Source organism: Motacilla alba, chromosome 2 (genome assembly GCF_015832195.1).
Source record: "Motacilla alba alba isolate MOTALB_02 chromosome 2, Motacilla_alba_V1.0_pri, whole genome shotgun sequence".
Classification (NCBI taxonomy): domain Eukaryota; kingdom Metazoa; phylum Chordata; class Aves; order Passeriformes; family Motacillidae; genus Motacilla; species Motacilla alba.
In genome coordinates this window covers 19,460,066-19,485,987 of record NC_052017.1, presented here as the reverse complement: position 1 = coordinate 19,485,987, position 25,922 = coordinate 19,460,066, and the positions used below count along the sequence as shown (strand labels likewise).

General features: G+C 38.1%; 1 protein-coding gene across 3 annotated transcripts; it reads left to right on the top strand.

The window, feature by feature from the left end:
- Positions 1-24: 24 nt before the first annotated feature.
- ARL5B (ADP ribosylation factor like GTPase 5B) lies at positions 25-17,529 on the top strand. 3 transcript variants are annotated; one of them, XM_038127544.1, is made up of 7 exons: positions 39-218; positions 5,104-5,172; positions 7,799-7,859; positions 8,971-9,118; positions 10,768-10,851; positions 12,527-12,678; positions 14,601-17,529. In XM_038127544.1, exons 4-7 carry the CDS (start codon positions 8,975-8,977, stop codon positions 14,647-14,649), a joined length of 429 nt encoding a protein of 142 aa, XP_037983472.1. In that variant the 5' UTR covers positions 39-218; positions 5,104-5,172; positions 7,799-7,859; positions 8,971-8,974; the 3' UTR covers positions 14,650-17,529. The 3 variants fall into 3 exon arrangements, with proteins under 3 accessions (XP_037983470.1, XP_037983472.1, XP_037983471.1); XM_038127543.1 differs by having other exon boundaries at positions 5,034-5,172; XM_038127542.1 differs by lacking the exon at positions 5,104-5,172 and having other exon boundaries at positions 25-218.
- The last annotated feature ends 8,393 nt before the right edge of the window (positions 17,530-25,922 follow it).

The window sequence follows — 25,922 nt, the reverse complement described above, 5'->3', positions numbered from 1 at the left end:
GTGCGGCCGTTGGCGGGGCGGGGCGGCGCCGCGTGCCGCCCCCTCGCTGTGCCCGCCCGCCCGCTCGGCGCTGCCGGGGCCGCCGCGGAGCCTCCGCCGACGGAGTCGTCGCCGCTGCCGCCTGGGTGAGCTCGGGGTGCCCCGGGCGCTCGGCGGGAAGCCGAGGTCAGGCATGGGCCTCATCTTCGCCAAGCTGTGGAGCCTCTTCGGTAGCCAAGGTGGGCGCGCGGGCCCGAACCGGCGGCGGCGCGGGCGGCGAGTGGAGCCCGCGGGGCTGCGGGATCCGCGGGCAGCCGTGGGGGCTCGGGGCCGGCTCCGCTCGCCGGGCTTCCCCTGAAGGCCCGCCCAACCAAAAGTTGGGGCTTTGCTTTGTGCAGCGCCGTGAGCTCTGGTGCCGCGGTGCCTCATGCTCCGGGTCGCTTTGTTTGAGTTCCCGAGGTGGTCCCTCCTCTCCCCCTCCTCCCTGGCCGCGTTGAACGCGTCGTGTGCCCCGGGAGCCCTTCGGGCGGCCGGGACTGCTGAGGCTGTGGTGGACGATGACGGTCCCTCTTGGCTTCGCCGATCCTCCTTTTTAAGTCGGGGTCTGTTATTAAAATCATGTTGTTTTAGTCTTTAATTAAAAGGAAAAGAAGGACGCCAAACATGTAGGGGCCTTCGAGGTAAAGATCTGTTTGTGTTTTGGCAAAGATGTTAGTTAAATACAGTTAGCGACCCAAGAAAATCAGTTCGCCAGCCAAAAATAAAAAGGTCGTAAGGGGATAGTGTCGCTTTCCATGCTCTCCTGCCCAGTTCATCCAGCCCTGCAATCGTAGCTCATGTTCTAATCCAGAGCTCAGAATTTGGGTCTGCCACCACCGTTGCCTCCGATGGTTATCATAAAAGTAGAAAATTATAGTTTATCTGTTATTTATTTGTTTTAATGATATTGGTTTAGCTAGCTAGCTTTGATTAGAAAATTAAATAGTTAACAGTAACATCATTTTGCCTCCTCCAAGCTCAGGGCCTCAAGGAAAACAGTATAAACAATAAATTCATTAATTGTTCTCTCATCAGCTTTCCAGATGTGAACCTCATTTCCACTTAAAAGATATTGAAAATGCAGATAAGCCTTTTTTGTGCAGTGCTGTGTTGCAGGTTTTTGGAGACAGATACACCTGGTGTACTTTGTTTTCTCCCTGTGATTGCATATCACCCAGTCCAATTCTGTACATACCAAAGCCTCAGTGTGTGTGCACATTGACACCTATGCATCAAACTGTCTTTCATGGGATGGGATTGGGATCCAGTCCCAGATCATTTGGTTTTCTCATGAATACACCATCCTACCACATCATTCCTGAAGTCTTCTAGCACTCTTCTGAACTTGTTGCTAATTTCTTGTTTTCCCAAACTGTCAAACCTATTTGGGAAGATCCGGTGTTTCCCCTATCCTCCAGAAAAATATTAAGTACCTTTTTTTTGTTTTCATCAAGTAGTGCAATCTGCAACTCCTTTTCTTCCATGAAGTATTCCAAAGACTCCAAAGAGATCTATAAGCAGGGAGCTGATCAGCAGATAACTGGTGGCATGTAGTCTTTGCCTCTATAGTAGATTATGATGTCAGTATTTATCTTCAGGAAAACACATTGTCTTGGTTATTGTATATTATTTCCTGGGAAAAAAGTTATTCTTCATTGTGAGTGACCCTGGCTGGATGCCATATGCCCACCAAAGCAGCTCTAGGACTCCCCTTCTCAGCTGGACAGGGGGAGAGAAAATACAGCAAAAGGCTTCTGGATTGAGATAAGGGAAGTGAGAGATCACTCACCAGTTCCCATCATGGGCAAAACAGAATCAATTTGTGAAATTAATGTAATTCATTACCAATCAAATCAGAGCACATTATAAATAAATAAAATAGAAGAAAAACAGCTCTTTTGAACACCTGCTCCCCACTCCTCCCTCTTTTATTCCCAGGATTAGCTTTATTTTTGGTTCCCTACAACCTCCCTGCAGGAGGGAACGGGAATGGGGGCTGTGGTCAGTTCATCACATATTGTCTCTGCCACTCTTCCTTGTGGAGGGGACTGCATCCCATCTTCCAGTGTGGCATCTCTCCCATGGGAGACAGTCCTCCATGGGATTCTCCAATGTGCGTTCTTCCCAAGGTCTGCAGTTCTTCACTAACTGTTCCAACACGAGTCCATTTCACGAGGCACAGTCCTTCAGGCATGGGCCATTCCAGTGTGGATCCCCCACAAGGTCACAAACTTGCCAGCAAACCTGTTCCAGAGTGGCTTTCTCTCCACAGGTTGTGGCCAGGAGCCTGCTCCAACATGAGCGTCTAGTGGGGTCACGGCTGCCTTTGGGATCTACCTGCTCTAGCGTGGGGTCCTCCGTGGGCTGCAGGTGGATCTCTGCTCCCCCATGGACCTCTGGCTGCAGGGGCACAGCTGCCTCACCATGGGCTGTGGGTGGATTCCCGGCACCTGCAGCACCTCCCCTCCTTCTGCGCTGACCTTGGAGTCAGCAGAGTTGTTTCTCTCACATATACTCAATGCTTTTTATCTGTTCTTAATTTCTCCTGTGCAATAACTTTTTCTCATCTTAAATATGTTATCCCAGAGGCATTACACCTGTTGCTGGTGGCCTTGGCTGGCATTGGCTGTACACACATTGGAGAAGTTTTTAGGAGTTTCTCAGAAAACACTGTGTAGCCCTCTCCACTATCAAAATCTCACATTGCAAACCTAACACATTTAAATGGTTAATGAAATATTAGTCTCACAGTTAGTAGATGAGATAATACCATGAAATATTTACTCTTTGGCATTTATCCCAATAAGAGATGTTAGGGTGTGTCCTGATCCTGGTTTAGTGCTGGATTTGTCTTTTGTTTCGTTTTTGCTTTGTTTTGGGTTGTTTTTTTTTTTTTTAACCCCCTCTTTACCTCGTCTTTTTTTTTTTTTTTTACCTCCTCCTCTGTGTAACCACAGAAAAGAAATAAGTTTCTGCTTATGGCCAAAACTGAAATTTCATTCTAGACAATTTGCTTCAAACATAAATTTTTGGTCTAATGGAAAATTATTCTCCAACAACACACCTGTATTCTCTAAATAATATCATTACTAATAATAAAGCATAGTAATTTCTGAGTTGATTTTGGTTGTTCTTACATCAAATTTTTGGTTGTAGTTACATCAAATCTTGATAGTTCCTTGGAGAGGAGCTGTCCTGAGAAGTTGCTTTGTTGAGCAGACTAGCACAGTAACTTACACACTGATTTTTGCTGTACAGAGGGAGTATTCCAAAGATGCAAATGGGGTCCACTGTGTGAGGACCATGGTATCAGTTCTCATGGCTGGTGCGAGTTGTGTGATAACCTGCAGCACTTCAGACTGGCAAAAGGAAAGGTCAAACTAAACAAAGAATTGAAAATTTAATCTGGGTTCTGGCAAGTAGAGCATGGGGGATGAGGTGTGGCTAAGTCTTTCAGCTCTCAATATATATTGTCTCATAATCAAGTAGTAACTGAATTATGGGAACTGAAATTTTACTCATAAAAGAAACAGTTTGCTTTAAAATAGACTTTTGTCATTTTTCTAGGTGACTTTCTAATGGCTTCTTGATTTTTTTTCCTATTTTTTTGAAATTGAGAAAAAAACATTACTCAAGTATTGTTTTACGTGAAATATCATTCTCTGCAGCCTTTTCGGGACTAGTTGCTAAATTACGTAAGTTCAGTTGAATTTCTTTCATTAGTAACTTAGTTTCAGAAGTTTTAAAAACATCAGACTCCAAAAATGACCTGCTGAAGCTATGATTCAGTAGTCAAGTGGCACATTCTTCTAAGCAGCATGTAGTAGTGTGGATAGATGGTGGAGCCATTAAGTTAGTGCTTGTGTTAATATCTGAGTAAAACTTGCTTGACTTAACCATTCCATCAGTATTACCAAGATAGCTCTTAATTAAACTGTGGGTTAAAAATAGAAGTGAATGTCAGCAGCCCTGATAAAGATAAATGACTGTTATCAATACCTTATTTTTTTTAGTGTGGTGTATAGAGTTCTTTGAGAGGCTCACAAATCTGGGGTTTACTTATTATTGGAACTGTAATTATTCAGCATCTTACAGGTTGCTCTGAGTAATTGCTACAGTTATTAAAAAGTGGCTTTAAGAAAAGTAATGGTAAGCTCTAATTCAGGATGATTGAACTTCTGTAACTCCACAGTTTATTTCACTTAGCCTTACTGGCAGTTCCCAGTCAGGTTAGGAGAGACCATTATCTGAAAAACCAAATGGTTTTTGGTTCCTCTGACAACTTAAAGTTATTGACTTTAAGTAGCTTCTCTACTTCCTTGTAATCAAATCTGGGGTTACAGAATGTATTTTAGCAGTTCTTTTGTGCTTAAGAGAAGATTCTAAATTAGCTGTTAGTGTGCAGAATGAGTATTTGTATTGAAACCTCTTTGACCTCCAGAATTATGCTATTCCTCCTGTCTTCTTTCTAGCAAACTTCTGTCTGCATTCTGTCTTCAACTCTGAGGCCTCCAAGGTTGTTGCTCTTTGGAACCAGATGAGCATTTTGTTTCACAGTTTGAAAGCTATTGGTACTCATTCAGTAGTCATTTCTTCCAAATATGTTAGAAGTTTCATCATTAAACTGTTTAGAATGTTTTTATTTTTATCTTTTGCGAAGTAGAGAAAAAGGCATGTTGGGAGAATTGAATCTTCAGTTTTGAGGCCTTTTAGTGTAGAGAAATATAGATGAGTAAGGAAGAAAAGAGCATATTATGTCTTTCTTCTTCTAACATCTGCCAGAAGATAATCTTCACTGTCTCATGTTTTTGTAATACTAAACTGCCACAGATTTTTTAACCTCATTACATAGCAATTTTTTTAAATAGTGTGCTAGAAATGGTTGATGAAACCAAGAAGTCCTTGGATTCCTTTAAGGAGTAGTCTAATACTGTTTTGTCTTTTTTTTCCCCTGCATATGCCTACTTCTTCTACTTTCCCCATCTTCCTTCCCTCTTCCTTTGTGATTAATAAAGACTCTTCTGCTCTCTCAACTTTGTTACGGATTTTCTTCTTCTTTTGCCACGAACATGGTGGACTGGGAAGATAATCATGAATACAACCTAAACTGAGTTTGAATACCGGCCAGTGAAAGGGAGAAACTTGGGTTAGTCTGTAAGTACAGAACACAAATAAATCACTGCCTATGATTTACCCACTAACTGTCCTTCCTCCTAAATGTGGCATCTATCTTCTCCTAGTTACGCTTGTAAACAAGTAGCTGTCATGCTAAAATTCTGTTCTGTCTTAGTTTGGTAGTTTTTAAGCTCACATATTTTTCCTCTAATGCACTTCTGTGTGTGAATTTTTTGTTTTCATCAAACTAGACAGCAATTCAACTTTCTATTATGTTTGTAAGTGAAGAGTTTCCATTACTATCGTTCTGGAATCTGCTACTTGTATGAAATACTCATGATTTCATTTTACTATTTTCATGCCAAGATCACTATTAATTAACACTTGTGTGACTGTTTATTGTTTGTGCTTATTCAATCACTGTATAAAACACCATTTGACTATGAAGTAACACAGATAAGCTGTCCCTTTTTTTCCCAGTTAGTGTTGGACCATTCACACTTCAGTGGCTTTCAAAAGCAGCCATCTCAATGGAGTTTTCTTCTTCATTACTTAGTGTGATGTTGTATCATCCAACACTCCAATCATTCATGCCTAAGATGATGTGTTCTGATAAGAAGTTGAGAGAGCAGTGTAATGCCTGACTGGAATTTCTTTTCTTTCTTGAAAATAACTTAAACAGAATGCTGCAAAAGTAGAATCATCTTCCTGGCAATAATTGACAATATGTTTGCTCTAAAAAAAAAATGGGAAGGTACTTCTGTGTTTGGACCTTTGAAAGCTCTTTAAATTTAACTATATTTGAAGAAGAGATGGACAGTCAAGCTACTAGGCATGATTTATTAGCCTTGAAAGTAGAGAGGATTTCATATTATTTATGTATTGGGAAAGGCTGTTAACCACTGATGCTGCTGTTAGTGGGGCTAAAAGTACTCCTGCATTTACAGTCAGGAAATGTTCTTTTCTTAGAGTGTGTTGACAGGATGCAGTATTAGGGGAACTAGCACAGGGAAATACATTTTATCATCTGTTATGACCCTATTGCGTAGCAAAACTTACGAAAGTTCTAAACCAGAAAATATTTTATTACAGTTGTATTCAGTATAAAAAGACCTAGGTTACTATATATAAATAGATTTTTAACCAAAATGCTTCATTTTTTCTGTAAACCACCCACTTTTGGGGGGAAAACATCAATTTGATACTTATGATAGATCTTCTGATCTAGGAACTTGCTTGATCCTGTAGATCAAGTGTGGTATTTTGTAGGAAATCTTTAAACTGTGAACCATGTTTTGCTTTGAAATAGGTGCCCTAGAATTGTAAATATTATCTCTTTAAAAGTGAGCTTGTCCACATAGTTTTTGTGTATCCATTTACAAATTTTTCACTCTCAAGTGGTTTGCTTATTTTTGTCAGTAATAGGATCAGTATGCTATAGCTTCACACATGTAGCAAAAGAACCACCATTCTAAGTGGTTGTGATACTGGATTTGAAATTCTAAGAGGGATTATTTACCGAGAAGCATATAAATTCTGGAGGACGTTTTTACTGATTTTGTTTGGTTGATTTCTGTTTTGTCTCCCCTGTGCCTGGAAGCAAACAGTATGGCAGCGATTGCGAGATCACTGTTTTGTATGTTGGACTTCACAGCAGGTTGAGGCACATGATATTTCCTTTCTGCTCAGCACTGATGAGGCCTCACCTGGGGTACCATGTCCACTTCTGGGCTCCTCAGTACAAGAGAGTCATGGGCACACTGGGGAGAGTCCAGTGATGGGCTGCAAGGGTGATGAGGGACCGGAGCATCTCACATATGAGAAAAAGAGGTGCAAAGAGCGAGAGCCAGACTTGTCTTAGTGGTACCTGGTCACAGGACTGGGCAGTGGGCACAAACTGAAACGCAGATGTTTCCTCTGAACATCAAGAAACACTTTTTCACTGTGCGGGTGACTGAGCAGTAACCCAGGCTGTCCAGGGAGGCTGTGGAGTTGGATATACTTGGATACATCTTGGATATACTGAAAACCCATCTGGACATGGTCCTAGGCCACTGGCTCTGTGGGCCTGGTTCAGCAAAGAGGTTCAAGCAGATGACCTCCGAAGGTGTCTTCCAGTCTTGACCATTCTATCATTCTGTGACCTTTCAGTTCAGAAGTTGCGAAATTAGAATCTGTGGCCTATTCAAAATACAGTTTCCTCTTAGATTTTACTGTGTGAAAAATGGTGGTACCTTAATAAATGGTTATTATTGATACTTGAATGTTAGGGTAATATCTTTTGCAGTCTTTGGATATTTGTTGGTGTTCTTAGCATGTTACACTGCTTTGGGTTATATTTTTTCTTCGTACTTTTCTTTCTGAAACTAGATGTTGTAGATGAGGTAACCATTAGTAACCATACCTTTATTAGATTTCCAGTGCTGACTTTTCCAGAGACTGTAGTCTCAAGAGAAGATGAGGCTTTGTTTGGCTTTTTTTTCTGTCCTGAAGTCACCACTAATCTATGTAAGGTATTGATATAAAAGAAACAAGCAGTTGCTTTCTTCAGTAAGGGAGAGAGATTAAACAGAATTATAATTATTGCTGGTTCCACAAATTTATTTTTGTCTTTTTGTTGTTGTTGTTGTTTTTTGTTGGTTTTTTTTTTTTTTTTAATATGCAGAGCACAAAGTAATCATAGTGGGACTTGATAATGCTGGAAAGACTACTATTCTTTACCAGTTGTAAGTATATGAACTAATTGTTTTTCTGTTTGCATTTCATTACTTGTCACTGTTTAATCTTTGAAAATCCAGTTTTGTAACCTGGTGTAATCTCTAGGGTTCTAGATCACACTTTGTACATTAATAGTATATAAACAGAATAAATGTTTGAAGGATAAGTGAAAGAACTGCAGTGCTTTAAAACTGAACTATAAATTGACCAACAAATTTGTACATCCAAGCACAAAGTAAACTGCATTTTTTCCCATTAAAGCCTGTCTGAATTTGTACACATAGAAATAATTTACTGCAGAAAATAACACAATTTTTAAATTAATGGAAATTCTAGCCACCCTGCAAAAATCCAAAAATGTTTCCAAATATTTCTCAATTCCAGTGTCTAAAATTTGTGATAGAGAATTCCTAAAAATATTTCAGCTTTCCCAGGTCCTACCTTACTCATTTTCAATAGCATCATTGCACCCAAATCTTGGCAGCATTACAAGAATATCCATAATAAATTCAAGAGTGTTGTCAGGACCATAATTACTATTGTGATTGTGGAAAAGGATGAGAGTATAGATAAATTAATATCCTTATATTTGGATATCAAAGCAGCATCGTATGCTTTCCAAAAAGACTTTGTATTTGTGAACATTTTGAGCAAGCTTAAGGGTGGAACTGAGAAGTTTTCAGCTATGTAAGCAAATAGTCCTTTGAGTTTAATATCTAGTTACTAGGTAGAGTGCTTTGATAAAATTGTATTCTGATTTATATTTTGCACAGTTTAGTGGTTTTGTATTTGGCATCTTTAGAATGGCAGTTCCTATTTTAAAGCAAGTGCATTTTAAGTGTCTGTTAATGCCCTTTAGAAAGAAGTCCTCCTGTAACACTTAACTGTTTGTTATGCCTTTTATGTGCTTATTTTTCCTTGCTGATTTCTTTAAGCATGACTGCAGTCACTGCTTTCTAAAGTTAACATGTATAGCTTTTTTAAAATATGCCTGATTTTTAGTATTTTTTGTCAGTTACACGTATTTACTTTTCTACAAAAAAATTGTGATAACTGAACTCTGACAGGCCTTGTGGATTTTGCTGACTGGTCTTTGTGATGTGATATTTTTTCCTTTAGCTTAATGAATGAAGTGGTTCATACTTCTCCAACCATAGGAAGCAATGTAGAAGAAATAGTGGTGAAAAACACTCATTTCTTAATGTGGGATATTGGAGGACAAGAATCATTACGGTCATCGTGGAATACCTATTATTCAAACACAGAGGTATGAGAAGATGCTTTGAAATCTGCCAATTGAATAAGTTTGTTTGAAATTTATTTATTATTATTTATTTATTAGGAATACTTGTAGACTTTTGTAGAGATTGCAGCTGTATTGTTTTTACATTCTGATGAGGGAGAATAAATTCAAAAAGTGTGAGGTATCTCTGGTATGCAGCCATTTTTCTGGTAGTATTTGAAGTATTTTTTCTGTATACTTTACTGTAGTGTTATTTGATCTATGCTATAAATTGTGAATTTATATTTTTCCTAGGCAGTCAAATGATAATGAAATGCATTTTTAATCAGTTTTTTTGCTTGCTTTTTTAAGGTAGTTTAAAAATAAAATTTTTAAATGTAACTTGCAAATTTTGTGATGATTTGCAGTGGTCAACTGGACTTCTGTACATCCAGTCTGAAATGGTTTTGAAATAATGATAATTAGCAGAAAATGAGGAATGAAGGAATAAGGAATAAAGGAATGAAACTTTCTCTAAGCCTAGGCAGCAGTATTTAAACAGCTCAACAGCTCATAGCTTTTATCCAGAGGAGGAAGGAAAGTCTTGCTGTGCACTACTCTTGAGGTACTGGCAGAGCTGCTCTTGCTGGAAAGGTTGCAGAAGAATTCACAACAGTTGACTTGTGGGGTTTGTTTTTTATGGCAGTCTTTTTGAGGCCAAGAGGTTATCAATGCAAAAAGGCACATATAATCACTGAAGACTCTTTTTGAGACATCTACACTGATGTAAAATATTCTAGATGTCATTTCTTACCATTTCTACTAAAAGCAGAGACCTCTTGTAGATATTACTCATTATATAAGTATTCCATCCTCTTGTAAAATTAGGGGTTTTATCTCTTCCTTTTTCTGTATCTTTTCCTATGCTCTTGAAGAGAGGTGAGATCAGTGATCCATCCTAGATCTACTGTAAGCCTGATAATGACATTTCAACCTTCATCTCTAGTATTTTAGACTAAATTTTTATTTTATTTGGAAAAGTGCAGCTACATCTAAGAAACACATGGAGACAAAGGGACTTCTACCAGCATTATCTGGTATAGAGCAATAAGATCTTGGCATTTATCCCTTGAGTATTTTTGATTTTGGAATTTGAAGAGATGCATATATTATTTTTCTGATACTTTTGGGATGTTCTTCTTATTCTGTCTAGCAAGTGTTTGAAATCCAGTGCCTTGTAGTACTTGGAAGGAAGAACTTTCCCTTTACTTAGAAGCTTTGTCTGCTGGAAACAGGTGGGGAAGAAGAGAGATCTGTTTACTATGCTAATCCTAGCCTCCCTCATATGAATAATTCTATTACTGTTCCACCTCATCTGCTAGGCATCTCAAAGTCACAGCAGCATTAAATTGACTCAGGTTTCCATACTTTGTGGTCATTTCCAGTGGCTGATGAATCCATTTAATTTTATAAGGCAAAGTGATTTGGAGAATATGTTGGAGAATTATAGCAGTGATTTCTAATTCTCCTTTTATGCTACTCTCTTTTCTCTTTTGTCACTTTCTCTTTTCTAGTGTCCTCTGAAAGTGTCTGTCTCTTCTGCAGGAAAATTAGTGGTAATGGTCTCTTGAAACCGTGCTTTCTGTAATTTGTAGTTTTTATTTACATATTATACTATTGGTGTTTTTCCCTAGTTCATCATTCTGGTTGTTGACAGCATTGATAGAGAGCGACTTTCTATTACAAAAGAAGAACTTTATAGAATGCTGGCTCATGAGGTATGGTGGGCAGTTGGGATAATAGTTTTGTTGAGAACAGTTAAATAACATTTCACGTTTCCTATGTTAACAAAAATAATGCTGTTTGAAAAAAAAATTGGAGAATATGTGTGCATTCATGTTGATCGCTTTTTAAAATCATGTAAGTTGTGGATAGGGAGAAAAATTATTATGAAGCACCCTTCTAATAGGACTTGCTGGATTGTAATCAGATCAGTTTTACTTTGCAAATGTTGAACTTGTAAAATATGTTATGCTTCATATTAATGTAACTGGGTATTGTTGTCCTTTACCACTGACTAGTTCAGTTAAATGGCTACAATTTCAAGAAACTTTTTTTGTTTTTATTTTAGAGAAATGGAATTGCCTACTTTTTTTTTTTGTTTGTTTGTTCTAATCTTGTTCCTTAAAATTAAGGAGTATATATCATACTATGGGAAAATGGATTTTAGTTCATTTTCCTTCAGAATTATTTGTTTGTATTTTTATTATATGTTGTGCTGGGGACTGTTCAGCATTGAGTCAACTCACTCAAACGTCCTAAATTAACTTGTACATTTGCTTAGGTAAAATATGTTAAAACCTTTTGTGATCACTCTGAAGCTGAATTGAGGTTGTTTTAAATCTAAATATTCTCCTTAATTTTTGAAAGAAAAGGATTTAGTACAGTGCAAGTAATCCTGTTGAGTTAATTTCTCTGAGAGACTTGTGTTTCACATAAGTGAGTTTTTGCTTTGCAGTTTAATTTTAATTGTAGTTTGGGTCAAATAATAAGGAGTAAATTCACTACCAAAAAAGGTGCAAAAATTACTTCTTGTGCTAAACTTTTCCCATGTAGTTTTTTTGTTTCCAGTCTCAAACTCTTAAGAAATTGTGATCTACCATCTCTTGAAATCAATTGGTAGGCCTAGACTGAGCTACTTGTAGGGTTGAATTTTCAGCTGTAGATCATAAAGCTTTGTTGTTTTCAGGTTTTTTTTTCACTTGGTGGAAAAATACTCTCAAAATTTAACATGCATTGAAATGTATTGAACACTTTTAGATGCAACTGTCAGCTTCCTGAGTATTAGATTTGTTTACACTTCTGCTCTTTTAAAGCCATACATTCTAGTTCTTGTCTGTTTTGAATGCTAAATTCCGTGCTGAAACAAAACTATTTTAATTAGTTATTAAAGTTGATGCAGCATTACTAAAACTCCCTTTTTGAACACTAGGGTTAAACTTTTAGGAATTCAGAAAGCTTTCTTAAATTATTAGTGCTTTAATCAATACAGAACTTCTTTAATGAAGTTGAAGGAATTTCAAGGGACTGATATCTAGCAGGCTTTTCCATTTAAATAGTATTTATTGTAGGACTTGCAGTGTTTAACCAGAAATAATTCCGCTGACTGAGTGGTTTGGAGCATTATAAAATGTATTTTGACAAGACTTTCATTAGTTATGTATGAACATGTGGTCAACACCAAACAATGTTATTCTCTGTGGTGGTGAACACTTCTGAATAAATTAGTTTCTTAGTCTTACTGTAACAAGTATTTAGTGTAGTAAGATGGTTAAAACATGCTCCAGTGTAATTGTAGATTAGCTTGGATACAGTTCTTTTAACAAATGAAGTTAGCACAATAGCCTTTTAGTTCTGTATAATAACTGCATGAGTACTCTGAATCGTTTGTAGGATTTACGGAAGGCTGCGGTTCTCATCTTTGCGAACAAGCAGGACATGAAAGGCTGCATGACGGCTGCCGAGATATCTGCGTACCTCACCCTCAGCTCCATAAAGGATCACCCGTGGCACATTCAGTCCTGCTGTGCTTTGACAGGAGAGGGGTAAGTGCTTACTGCTTACTATGGCAATTCCTGGTAAATAAGAATACTGATTTAGAAGCCTGCTGACACCAAAGTGGATTTTCTGACAGTTCATATTTTCTGTGCTTTGCTGTCAGAGGGACATTTTGAATTTTTTGTAATTGAACCCTGTGGATTTTTTCATAGCCCAAACTCCAACTTCATATGAACATTTTCCTTTTGTTCTTAAGACCCCAAACCAAAAACCAAACACCGCCCTTCCGCCTAAGTAAGTAGCTGTTGACATAGCTGTCTACTCTCTCTATGCTACTCTCTTACTCGTGTGTGTCTTTCTGTATTTGAAGAAATAAGCTACTGTTCTCTTCCTTTATATTCTAAATTACAGAAAGCTTCTAAGCTGGGAGGTTGAGGTGTTCAGGGTTTTTTGGTTGGTTGGTTGGTTTTTTTATTATCATTGAAACATAGTTTTTGATGAAAAGTTACATAGATCTGTCATAAAACAAATTTTTTACCAATATTAAACTTTGTTTATATCTGACTAATGTAGCTAATTTTGAAATTTGCATACCTTATGCTAACAAGTACTAAAATGGAATGCTGGGCTAGCCTTAGATCCTTAGCCTGTAAATATAAAAAAAAATTTTTTTGATATCTTCTAACAAGTTGGATAATGTCTTGCTTGTATGATGTGAAGTGTACTGATTTTTCATCTTGGTTTTTAAAGCAGTCTTGTAATGTGTGATATTTAGGGGTTTTTTTAGCTGTGTAGTACAGCCTTTACATTACTGTGCTCTTGTGACATCAAAAATAGTGAATCCAACTGGGTATTTAGGAAGGGAGAGCACCTACCTCACTTTCTAGCATGAAGTATTGTCTAATGTCATGGAGATGTCTTGTGGAGTGAATGGTGACATTAACTTCCCTAAGGTGGAATGTCTCAGTGAGAACAAAGTGGGGGTTTTTTTATGGAGGGTTTTGTATTATTTCGTTCTAAGACTTAACTCTGTTATCCTTCTACCAGTTTTGCTAAAGTCACTTTTGAGTACACATTTTATGGACTAAGATCTTCAACCAAGTTGACATTTGAATGAAAATAATAATTAGTAAATATGAGGTTTAGTTTAAAAACAGTGGCTATTCTAGGCTGCTTCTTTTGTTTTGTAAAACAAAAAGCGATGAATATTTAGAATACTTTAAACTATGACAGTAGTGTGATGAGCTCAGAAAAAACATTCCCAGAGTCAGATAGCTGAGCTGAGTCTTCCTTGGGAAGATCTGACAAGAATCTGGGGGGACCAACCTGATGTGAGTGAAGTTAGCATTGTTGGATAGCTAAACACTGATTTACTGTACACAGGTGAAGCTCAAAAGGGTATAAATTAGGTAACCAGATCCCTAGAAAATCAAGGGAAGGTCTATCTTCTGAAATGGAAGACTTTTAAATAGAGATGCAAATTGAGTTAGGAAGCAGATTAGATCCCATGCAGTGTTGGTATTCAATATAAACAAAATTTTTATTTTGTAATGTAATTTTGATATACTGTCTTTTAATGAAACAATTCAGTCTGGATAACCTGCCCTTTATCTTTTAATATTAGTACGTAAAGGTCTAGCTTTCTGTAGAGCAAGAAAAAGTTTTTTCTTTTCATGTACTTGCAAGTAAGCATTTAGGGATAGTGTCTTTTAGATTTACCTGGAAAAAAAAAATTGAAGTACTGCCAAGCTTCAGTAATATAGAATGCTTGACCATTTTCATGTGGCTTAAGCCTAAGTAGACTTAGTTTAAAACACTAGTTACTCTCTTCAGCTTTCAATCCCATTTCCAGTTGATTTAATTTATTTTAAGTAGCTGTTTTTACAAGTAGAAAATAAAAACAAGTAGAAAATACCTTCAAGATGCTGGAATAGAACTCGTGCCAAGTATAACATCTCTTATCTTTCAGATTATGCCAAGGCTTGGAGTGGATGACCTCCCGTATTGGAGTGAGATAGCTTTTTTTTTTTTGCTTTTTTTTGTTATTCCTCCAAAAGAAGAGACTTCTATTTATCCTGTGAACATGTACATTTTTCTGTACTTTTGGCTGCTGAGGCAGTGACCAATGTTTAATTTATATCAGCCAACCTCTAAGCTGTGCTTGAATCAAGCGCAGTTGAACTGAAACACAAAAGTATTTTCTTAACTTTTTTTAATACACTAATCTTCAACTGGATGAACATATGTGAATCTGTTTTTAAACATTGAAATTCCTCTGAATATGAATTCTAACTTTTTCAATGATGGCTTTTTAAAATCTGTTTTGTCATTGTCAATATTTCATATTTCTTCTTTCTAAATAGTTGTATAACTTACTAACATACATGAGCACATTTTATTTAATAATTAAAAGTAGTGTTTAGGTTAACTTTACTCTGCCATAGCTTTAACCTCAAAGGATAACCATATCTCCAGCTGGACTTCCTGGAATATTAGTAGAGTTCTAGTCAGCACAAGAATTAATAGTTATGAATGCAAATTTTTAAGTGCTTAATGAACTAGTTATAGTTAATATTGTGGTAGCTTTCAATCTGATATACAATGGAACTTCTGCCTTAAAAGAAATCTGTTTCAGTCTCAGTTTCTCTGATATGTAGTTCTAGGACATTCTTATATTCTTCTACTTGAAGGTACATCTCTGTACAGTGCATAAAAATATTATCACTAAGTGCTGCTGTAGTCATTTAGAACTTGAATACCTTTTCAAATATAAATGGGTAATTGAGTTTGGAATCACAGCAGCCAGTGTTATGTGGAGACTTGCTGTATTCTGTTAAAATTTTAAATTCTGTATACATGAGCCTTCCTCACCTTTTAGTGAGAGTGCTGTCTTCTAAATGAAAATAAAATCAAAAGGGAAGCTAGATTTTTAAACAAAACAAAACCATGGTGCTGTATCTGTAGATTTCAGAGTGAAGCTAATCTTGACATCTATTTATCTACTATCACACATGCTTTCAGATTCTGTTTCAGAGAAATTATTTTGCCTTCATTTTTGTTTTTGGTTTCATTTGCACAAGCAGAGAACTTTTGACAGTGTTTGAGTTTTTCACCTGAAATTTGAAAAACAGGTGGTGAAAGAATGGACCCAGTAGCTGTTAACTCAATTTGAAGGGAATTAAGTTAAATCTAAAGATAATCTAAAGATATGGAGTTAATTGAGAACATTAAGCATCAAATAAACCTAACTACCAGTCCCCCAACAAACCCCACATGAGGATTAAAAAAAAGCAACAAATCAAAGCCAATAGTGGACAAGTTAACCTAGCAAAGTCCCAGCAGCAGTCAGGTACCCAGCCTATCTAAATGTTTGGCAAGTTTTCCAGAAGCACCATTCTGCATTTCTGAGTGCCTAAAAGCCACATGGAGTTTGGTTACCTGAACTGTTTTGCAAACTGACTGTAGGCCTTTGATGACAAAATGTTTTTTGTTTAATCTTGTTTTAAAAATTTAAGCACACTGAGTTTTCTTTAATAAAATTTTAAGCTTTGTAAATGTCAATTTGCTTCCATTTTATTTAAATAAAACTTAATGAAATTTTAAAAGTATCAGCAAATATGTTGTTGTAAGTGTTGAAAAGACTTTGAATACCTGTGGAAACAGTGATTGGTTGAATGAAGTTGTATATTATTGCCAGTTAGAAAAAGTCACATTTAGGACTACACTGAGTGTCAAGTCAAAATGTTCAGAAAATAATTAAAGTCAGTGAAACGTACGTACAAAAAAAAAGATTAATGCAAGGCAAGGTTAAAATCCGATATTAGAGCTGCTTCCTGTGATGTTCAGCTGCTTTAATGTGTGAAAATAAGATTTGTTTTGCTCTTAGGGAAGCAAATTATAAAGGAAAAAAATAAAATGACAGTATGAATGATGTTTCTTGTTTGGTGACTTAAAAATAAACCTGAAAATAAATCTAAATTGCAAACTGAAATTATATCATTCGGAATGTAGTCCTGAATACTTACAAAGAGCACTAGCTGGATGTATTCCCCTTTGATTGTTTTTTTTTAAGGTATGATTTTGTATTTAATGCTTTCTAGCTAAAACCATTTGTAAATCTATAGTTTGATTACTAAATCCAGTCTTACCTGAGGTAATACATATAACTTTGATTAGGAGGAAATTGTCTGGTTGTAGACATTAGAATATCAGAATAATGGATGTTTTCTTTTAATTTCTTAGCACTCAAGACCTTTGAGTATCTTTACAGAATAAAACATTCCTTACAAATACTATGATTTTTATCACCTAACAACTTCCTTTTCTGCAACAGTTTTCCATTGATAGTACTGGTCTGTTCACAGCACTATTGCTGTGATTTTTTTTACTATTATTATTTTTGGGGGGAAACCACCTTGGTATGGAATTTTGGGGTGCCTATTTTTAATAACTTTGGAGCCTGTTGAACTAAAAATTATTTGATCATAATATTTTTTAAGGGTTGCCTTAGAATAAATTCTGTGCGTGTCTTTGCATTGCCAAATACTGCATTATGTTTGCTAGTTTGAATGTAGTAAATACCTTGCAGTAGTTTTGCAGTTTAAAAATATTCTGTGTTTAATATGCTTTTCACAAAGAACAATGTTAATCACCTTAAGTTCAAGAAATTATGGTGTCCTATGCACATTTATGTTGTACTGCTATAAATTGGTTGGCACATGGCTTTTTATTTGTTTATGTTTTTTTACTTTTTGTCTAGGTGGCAAAGAGGTTCAGTATCCCCAAAGCAGGGATTCTTTCCAGCTTTTTAAACACACTGCACTCAGTAAGGTGAAGAGGACTTGGGCACAGCTGCTCAAAATATTTGTCATCAAAATAAAATGGAGTTGTTCTGTGAAGTTGGATGGGGTTTTTGTTTGTGAGTACTCTGTGGTGAAGAGGTATTGCAGCAGTGTAGCCTTGTCACTTTCATTTCATCTCCAGTCTGTTCAGTGGGGCAGAATGGGGGCCTGCATCATGTGCAGCTGTAGCCAGTTCACAGAACATCTTGGCTGGACACCTACTTCCTTTCATCTTGGAGAAGCTCCAGCTTTGATCCTAAAGATCACATAGTTTCACCCATGGGAAGTGTGGGTCTTTGTTTGTTTTAGTGAAGGGTGTTTGTTTTAGTGGACTGTTCCCTTTTGCTGTAAGAACAAAACAAATTCAAACAAAAGACTGGAAAAAAACTTGCATGGATCTTTTTGTGTGCATTTGACTATGCTTTGCATTTAGCTGAGTTTGCTCTTCCCTTTTGTAGAGTCTGCCTTGTGAAAGGGCCCAGAAGGCAGCAGTGAGGAGAGCAGGATGAGAAAAACCTGGCCACGATGCCAATGCTAGCAGTGCAAACTGGCAGCTTGCAGCAACCTTCAACTTCTTCTAAAATTACCTTGATGATCTTTCAACATTGAGTGGTTCTATATTTTGCATCTTGGGGGATAGTGCACTAGAAAAGCTGCACGCTGTCCATGCAGTGTGTGTGCCCGCCCTGCAGGCAGGAGAGGCGGCTTTATGCTGGGTTTGTTTCTTGCCAGGTGTGCTAGCTACTCTTAAGTTCAGTTGATTTCTGTTTTGCTGGGTAGAGATATGCATTTCATACAGAAAGTTTTCCTGGATGTAACTGAAGACATTGTTCCAGTTGCACACCAGTTGGTGTCCCCTAGATGGCAGGAAAGGATCAGTTTAACAGTGCCTTACCTGCTTTAGTTGTGTTGTGTTCTTCAACATCTATCTGAAAGACTTCTAAAATACCTCGGTAAATGAAGAGGCTGTGTACCTCTAGGTGAATCGTGGGAATCATGCTTAGATAAAATGGAGACAGCATAAGAGAGAGGAAGCTTGAATCACATCTTCAGTGGGAAGAAAGCTTACCGTGAGGTTTTTAAAAATTTGAAACTGTTTTATAGCTTAAAGGCATTTTGTCTTTATTCTTTATGGTTAGAATTATATTCCAAACCTTCTATTGTTGCTGCAACTGACAATGTAGGCAACAAAAATAATTAATACAATTCCCAGCATATTTCATTTTAATAACTTTTGTCTGTTGCCCATGACGTGCTTGATTTTTTTTTTGAACTTTCGTTGGTGACAGTTGCTCCTGTAATGCTCTGTTGCACTGCTGCTCCTCAGAAATTGCACGGACCTGGAACTTTTGAACTGTCACCTCGCAGTGTGTTTAGCTATGATGATGATTTGTAGTCTTTACTATATACTACTGCATATGAAGGCTAAATTCAAGTAAAATAGTAGTTCTGTTGCAAGATTTAGATTATTTTTAGTGTAAGTGGTGCTCAAAATAGCAACCTTTGCCGTGGGCAGTACCACCAGCAGGCTTTCATTGCCCATGTTTTTTCTTGTGCAGTGATAAAATGTATCACATTTCTCATATTTGTGTATTTCTCCTTATGCAGTATTTTAGAAAGGTATTATAACTACAACTATTCACAAGAGTATTGCCTAATAATTCGCACTTCATTTTTATGTCCGCATTGAAAGTTACTGCTGGCCAATCTTCATTACAGGTGGAAATGACTTGTATGGTCTCAAAGGGCTCATCCTCCATACTGAACAAGAAAAGAAGTGGTGAAAAGTGTTACACCAGCTCAGGAGGGAGTGAAGTATATAAGACCATAATTTCATGTCTTTTCTAAGCATATTCTGTGTTGAAGCGATGAACAAGAACTTCTTGAAACTCACTATCTGTTTTGGCAGCTCAACTTTTACAACTAGAAGCAAAAGTTAACCTGTTTGTACAAGTTGTACCTAAGAGTTTAGTTGAAAAATCTTTAGACATCTGGTAGGCCAGGTGAGAGCAGTCATGACCTAGTTCAGCTGTGCTCCACGTCTGTAGGCTGAGATCCCATTCTCCAAAGCTACTCAGATAGATGTACTGGCACAGCATTCAGGATTTAAGCATGTTTTCCAATAAAGCTGACCTGGAGGTGCCCACAGATTTATGTGGGTACATCTGTGTGGGTTGCTCAGCCCACAGAAGCCATCTCCAAAGCCCTGCGCAGAGGCTTCTGTGCTCTGCAGTGCACGCAAGTGCAGGCACTTGCTGCATCCATAAAGAATGAGGTGGATCTGCTTCCAGAGATGAATTTCACTCCTCTCCTGAAATGACCATGAGGTCATTGGAAGCTGAAATGAAGTGTACCAAGGTAAACCTCAGTGAAAGTATTAACTGAAATTTTCAGATGTAAATTTCAGATTCACTGACATTTTAGAATTAAGTTTATTAAAAAGTACTGCTGGTTGGGAAAATATCTACTGAGTGGACAAAAATTTACAGAAAAGCTTGTAATTACAAAAAAATTCAGAAAGCCTGTTTCAAAAATAGGGCTGCTAAGACTGATAGTGACTTAAAATTTTGGTAACTGGCTAAAACCGGTCATAATCTTCTACAGTTTTAAGAAAAATAGAACTCTCTTCCTAAGAAAACTCTGGGGTTTGGCCCCTCATTTTTCAAGACTCCACTTTCAAAGCAGTGTTTTCACTGAATCATTTGAGTGCTTTTTATTTTTCCATTAGCTTCTCCCATATTCCTTTTAAGGTTTTATTCCATTCTGTAAACTAGTTCACTAGTTTAGGCTTGAACCTTTGCTATTCTAATCTCATGTTAAAAAAAACTACTTTTTGGTCAGCCTTGAAAGTTTGACAAGACATCTTCAACCACCACCAATATTCCACTGTTGGGAAAAACTTTAAATGCATTTTTTAAAAATAGTGTAGCTAGATGCTTGGTGTTGATTTCAATTGAGTACACTACAATTAGAATCTGAAGAAGCCAATTGGAGGGTTAATTTTCAAACTTGTGGGAAAATATGAATGACTTGATTTGTTTTGAAAGATACAAATATATATATGTATATATAAATTTCTCATATCTAATGGAAATTGATGCACATACATACTGTAGTCTGTCCAGTGAGTATTGAACAAGATCCCTATTGATCCTACAAAGGCCCGGGCTCTCAATTCTTAGCTTTTCCCATCCAACAGTTGCTTTGGATTCAGCACCTTTTAAGATAAATACAACCTCTTAAAATACTTTTCCTTTGCTCTTTTATCAGTAAGTTGCAAGGTAGCAGCTACTTGATAGATTCCATTTTCAATTAAATAGGAAATGTAATGTACTTCTGTTCTGGAGGAAAATTGGTAGGTAATTACTGTAGAATTAGATCCTATTGCTTCTGTGAAAATAAACAATACAGGAGGTGTCTGGGGACTTGCAGTAGGATGCATAATCCAACAGTATTCATTCTTCTTTATAGAACTATCTAATTAGGAGTTAATGAAAAAATATTGGACTGCTTGCAATTCCGTACACTGGTTCTCTGCAAGTGTAGAAAGTTTCTTTTGCTTCTTCTGAATCTCTTTATGCTTTTGCTTTTGTTTTTTAGCTGTGGTGAAAATGGGTGGTGAAAATGTGGTGAAAATGCATCAACGCGAATTGTTTATATCTTGGTAATATGCAATTAAGTTCAGTACCTTTTTAATTCAGTTGCTGGTTTGATTGTCTCTTCTGTGCAGTCAAGACTTCTAGACTAAGTACAGATTTAGCATTTTTTGCTAAATTTTTAAAAAGAAGGGAAAAAGAAAATGAAAAAAATGTTAAGGACTGAGAAAGTAAAAAGGGTTAACTATATATGAGTTCAAATGAACATGGAGAAAAAGTACTTTTTTCAGAAGTCAAACCATGTGAATCTGTTTGCCTTGTTCTGTGTTTCTTTTGTAGAAAAGAGTTTTGAGGTTTTTAATTGTGCCGAATGAGTACTGAACAGAGGCACCATGTGTGAGCTGTGGGCTTTATATTCCAAATATTCTGTTCTAGTTCTATCGATGAAGTGTCACCTGGGATTTCTCAGCACTGAATGCAAACTTTCTAAGATTCCTGGGCGGGGACCATAGTGGTGACAGTGTTATGAACCACAGCACATTTCTGTGCCCCGTTTTGACTCTGCCAGGAATTCAGATTTAAACCAAAGACTCTCCCCACCAATTATGAGGTATAAAGACAGTTTGTTCAGTACTCCTACAAAGCAGGAAGTGAAAACTAGCTATTGATCCTATAATACACATAGCAATGAATTCAGGGTTATGGACAAAAACACTGTCAAGATTCATAAATATTTGATTGCTCTGAAACACAGATATCAGTAGCTTTGTTTTCAAAGCCTAGTACTAGAATTGGATAGAATTTTAATATTGCTAAAATTATGCTAAAATGTTTTTGGAACTTCAGGTGAAATAGATCTAACTTGGGTAGTAAATCTAGTTCATTTCAAAGGGACAGAGCAATAAAACCCCTGAAGCAGGCATTACCTGAAGGTAATTGACTGCATCTATGAGTTAAATGTTCCAAGGAAGACTGCTTTTAGCTGACAAGGTCAATTATCCCCTCACTGTGTCCTCTGGGTGGTACTGGCATTCCAAACACAAAATAATGTGTCTTTAAATAAAAGTCCTATTAACTATTTTTGAAAAACTCAGAAATTAAAGAAATCAATGCCCTGAAATAGTATTTATCCAAAGGATATATGTACTTCGCTTTCAAGTGGTAGTTATCTATCCATTGTCACTTCTGGTTGGGTGGAATCTCATAATGGAATTCTTGTGGTTTGTTTAAAAAACATTGACTGTTAAATGTCATCGTATGATAAATGGAGTAGTTAAAAGCTTGTACCATCTTTTTATTTGAGCATCCCTGCAAGCCCTGTTTCATGGTGGATGGAATCCTGATGAAGTAGAGACAAGTTCTGTGGGCCGAAACAGGCAGTGCTGAATCACATGGGGAATTGGTAAAAGGTCGATGCAGTGGTTCAGATGCCAGTAGCAATAGTTCTTCCTTGGTTTTGTTTCAGATGTCCCAAGTTCAGCTGGCACATCCACACAATAAAACCTCACCTGCTCTCTGTGCCTGAGGAACATGAAGTAGATGATTTCTCGGGATGTTCCCTGAGGAACAACCTCAAACTCTTCATATAGCTGTTTTGGGCTCCCCAGTGAAGAAACACAGATCATGGCAAATGTTTTACTCTGTATGAGATATTTGTCGTCCCCTTTGGTAATGCTGTATATAAATTGTACCTTTTCCCTTGTTTTAGTTTCCTGTTCATTTATTTCATAAACATCTTTGGTTGGAAACAAAATCTTTATTATAGCATTTGAGTTTCATCTGTTTTCCTGCAGTTTTTCTTTCAAAAGTAACAATTACCGTGTCCTGATAACACCAGATTGTTCATCTGTGTCCAATTTGAAGTTAACATTCTGCCTTCTTTAAAATTGATAGCCCATTCACTTTCTGGTGCTGTTTTGTTCATTCCTTCCAGTATGGTAATAATGCTGTTTCCAGTCCTGCTCATGCTGTTTATATTCTGCTAATATTTGCATTTGCTTGGGAAATTGCAGAGCCTCTTTATTATTTTATCTTTTAGTTATGTGCATATTCTTGTTTTGTGAATCTACCATATAATTTCATGTTCTGTGCAGCTTTTTGTCTTGCTTTATCTCCAGTGCTAACCTCTGCAAGTCTCGGTTCTCTTTCTTGCTCTGGGATTTTGTCATGTTTGCCGTAGTATAGTTTGGCAGTGGGGGTTTGAAGATACTTGGTTTCTCCCTGCCTATAGCAGTGGAGGTTTGAAGAATATGTTCAGTCTCTGTCTAAAGTTGTTTACCCCCTGTCTCGCCATGGCAGTTATGATAATTCCAGATAATTTTCCCTCTCTATCCTCAAAAATTCTCCCCCTGTAGATTGTCTGTCATGGTTTGTTACACCCCTTTGTCCAGAAGATCTGCTCTCAGTTATGATTTTTCCTTCTGCCATTGGTATGTGACTTTCCTGCTCCAGGTTATGTTTACATTTGTCACCCCGGACCCCTCCTATCCAGCCACTGATTTGCTAGATGGTCTCCTCCCGGGATGCCACCCCCTCTCCATAAAAGCCGCTGTTTTTCTCTGTTTCCCACCCTTTGCCACTGCTACCTCTTCGAGTCGCTGGCCCCCGTGTCCCACCGGCGCCCTCCCGGCACAGTGGAGCTGTTTGCAGCTTCGGCAAACACCCGTGCACCATGGCCCCGCTCCTGCCCGCGTTCCACCGGCACCCGCCTGGCACAGCACAGCGGTTTACAGCCTCGGCGTGCCGTGGCTTCTGCCGCAGAAAAGCCCCACCGTCACCTGCGCTGCCACGGATCCTGCCACAGGAGAGACCGCTCGCAGGGCCGCCACCGCTTGCAGGGCCGCTGCCGCCGGCGCTGTCTCCACGGCACTGCCGCTGCCCACAAGTGTTGCGTCACCTGCCTCATTGCGGCGCTGCTCCCACCGCAGGAAATAATAACTCCTCTGCCATGCTGCCGATCCCACACGGCGCTGCCCCGGCACCGCTTTTGCGTGGGAAAGAAATAAAGCCACTCGAAGGAACAAGCTAAGAGTCCTTCCTTTTTTCCTTTGCCCCAGTCCTTTGGCGTTGGGTCCACATTTATTGGCTGCTCCTGGTGGTGCAGGATCCCAGCCAGTGGCCGAACCGTGATCCTGCCTGCTGGCGACAGAGGTAGGGCGCGGCCACTCCTGGTGCGCGTGCCGATTGACTGCCGCAATCAGGACGCAACGTCAGTACAGGTTGCTCTATACCTAATAAACTTCATCTCTGGTTTAGTGATACTTGAGTGGGAAACAAATTATTTCCATAAAGATAAATTGTCCTGTGGCTGTCTTCCTTTCTCTCTTGAACCTACTTCTAGTGGCCAGAAATGGAAGTGATGCTTTAAACCTTCTTTGTTGTCTTTCACATTTTTGGAATGTTTCAGCTGTTAACAGATACTCAGAGTAGTTTTTTAGCTTCATGTGCCCTGATTCCTTATCCAGAGATGGTTCAAAAGGAGATGCTGGCTGTCTTACAGTGTGCCTGAATAGGAGGGTGAAACAATGCTCCATGTGTGGTGAAATGAGTAAGGGAAAAACAGAAATGAGGGGTGAAAGGAGAAGGGAGAAGGCATCAGAGGTGGAAATGCCTTGAGTCTGCCCAGGCAAGCAAACATCCAAGTCTGCATGAGTCAGAGAGCACTGCCCTGTGGCAACTGGGAGCTGGAAGATATATTTGGAGCTCACTAACGTCAGTGCTTGACTGGAAGCAGGGCCACCTTTAAATTTAGACTTTGAGCCTTGTCCCACTGTCTTGGCCTGCACCTGCTGGGGGACTGAGCTTTCCCACATTGTCCTCTTCTCTGTGCAATCCCTTCTCTGTGCCTAGGGCATTGGTTTGAGCATTCATGTGGCCACACTGAGGGGAAACTTATTTGGCTAAGAATCAACCATTGAGTGGCTTCAAAACAACTCTCCTGGCTTTTCCTGAAGGAAGCAAGGTGATGAGATGTAGGAAAGAAGCAACCCCTTTGCAAACCAAAAATTTTCCCTTCTTCCTTCCCCCCACAATACACACACGTGGGAAGCCTCTTGCACAAGTGAGAAGTTTCATCAGTGTAAATTGTGCTTTGGATGAATGGGCAACATAATCAAAAGCTACTGAATACTTTTTATTTTCCCAAACAACCCCTGAAATAGGATTTAAAAATGGCTAAGGACCTTTCTTGACAATGTCTCAAATTTAGGCTTCAAGCAAAAATGTGGTAGGAAAACAAGCATCTGCTGTAATTTCTGAAAGCTCACTGAAAGCTACAGTTCAATTCAAATTCTGGATTTAATGTGAAAAATATAGGTAAAATATAAACCCTGGTGTTTAGTAACAAACAAAAGCCTCACAAAACCTTTCTGTCACAAATCTTGCTCAGCTTTCCCATAGCCTAATATTAAGCTCAGTGATAGCCAAAATATTTGCTGAGGTTTATTCTTTGGTATAGAAAACCTTTAATTTACCCTCTGGGCTATCTGAACTTGCAATGGAGAGCTGTCACATTCACTCTCATTCTGTGTGTCAATCTGCTAACTCTCACTGTTCAGTGCTTTGTACTGTTTATAAATAAAGTGATTTCTGTTGCTCTGCATCAGGTTTCTGAAGCACTTGCCATGATAATAGGACAATCAAATGTCATTGGGATGAAATTTTACCTATACTTCTTTGAATTCAACAACCAGTTGACAGATCCTGTGTTTCTGTTATTTAAATCCTTATGTTTTTTCATCCCAACAAGAACACTGTAATCAAGTGAAATCAGGGTGGGATTGGAGCTGGGCAAGTGTGTGGTGAAAGGGGATGCTTTAAGTGCAGTCTAGCACTTCATACAAGATGGTATTTTAT

What these genes read in the sequence shown, in the direction of transcription:
- ARL5B (XM_038127542.1), top strand. Translation starts at nt 173, where the DNA reads ATGGGCCTCATCTTCGCCAAGCTGTGGAGCCTCTTCGGTAGCCAAG. An exon ending in GAGCCTCTTCGGTAGCCAAG is followed by an intron (nt 219 to 7,798) that starts GTGGGCGCGCGG and finishes TTTAATATGCAG; the next exon opens with AGCACAAAGTAATCATAGTG. An exon ending in TGTGCTTTGACAGGAGAGGG is followed by an intron (nt 12,679 to 14,600) that starts GTAAGTGCTTAC and finishes CTTATCTTTCAG; the next exon opens with ATTATGCCAAGGCTTGGAGT.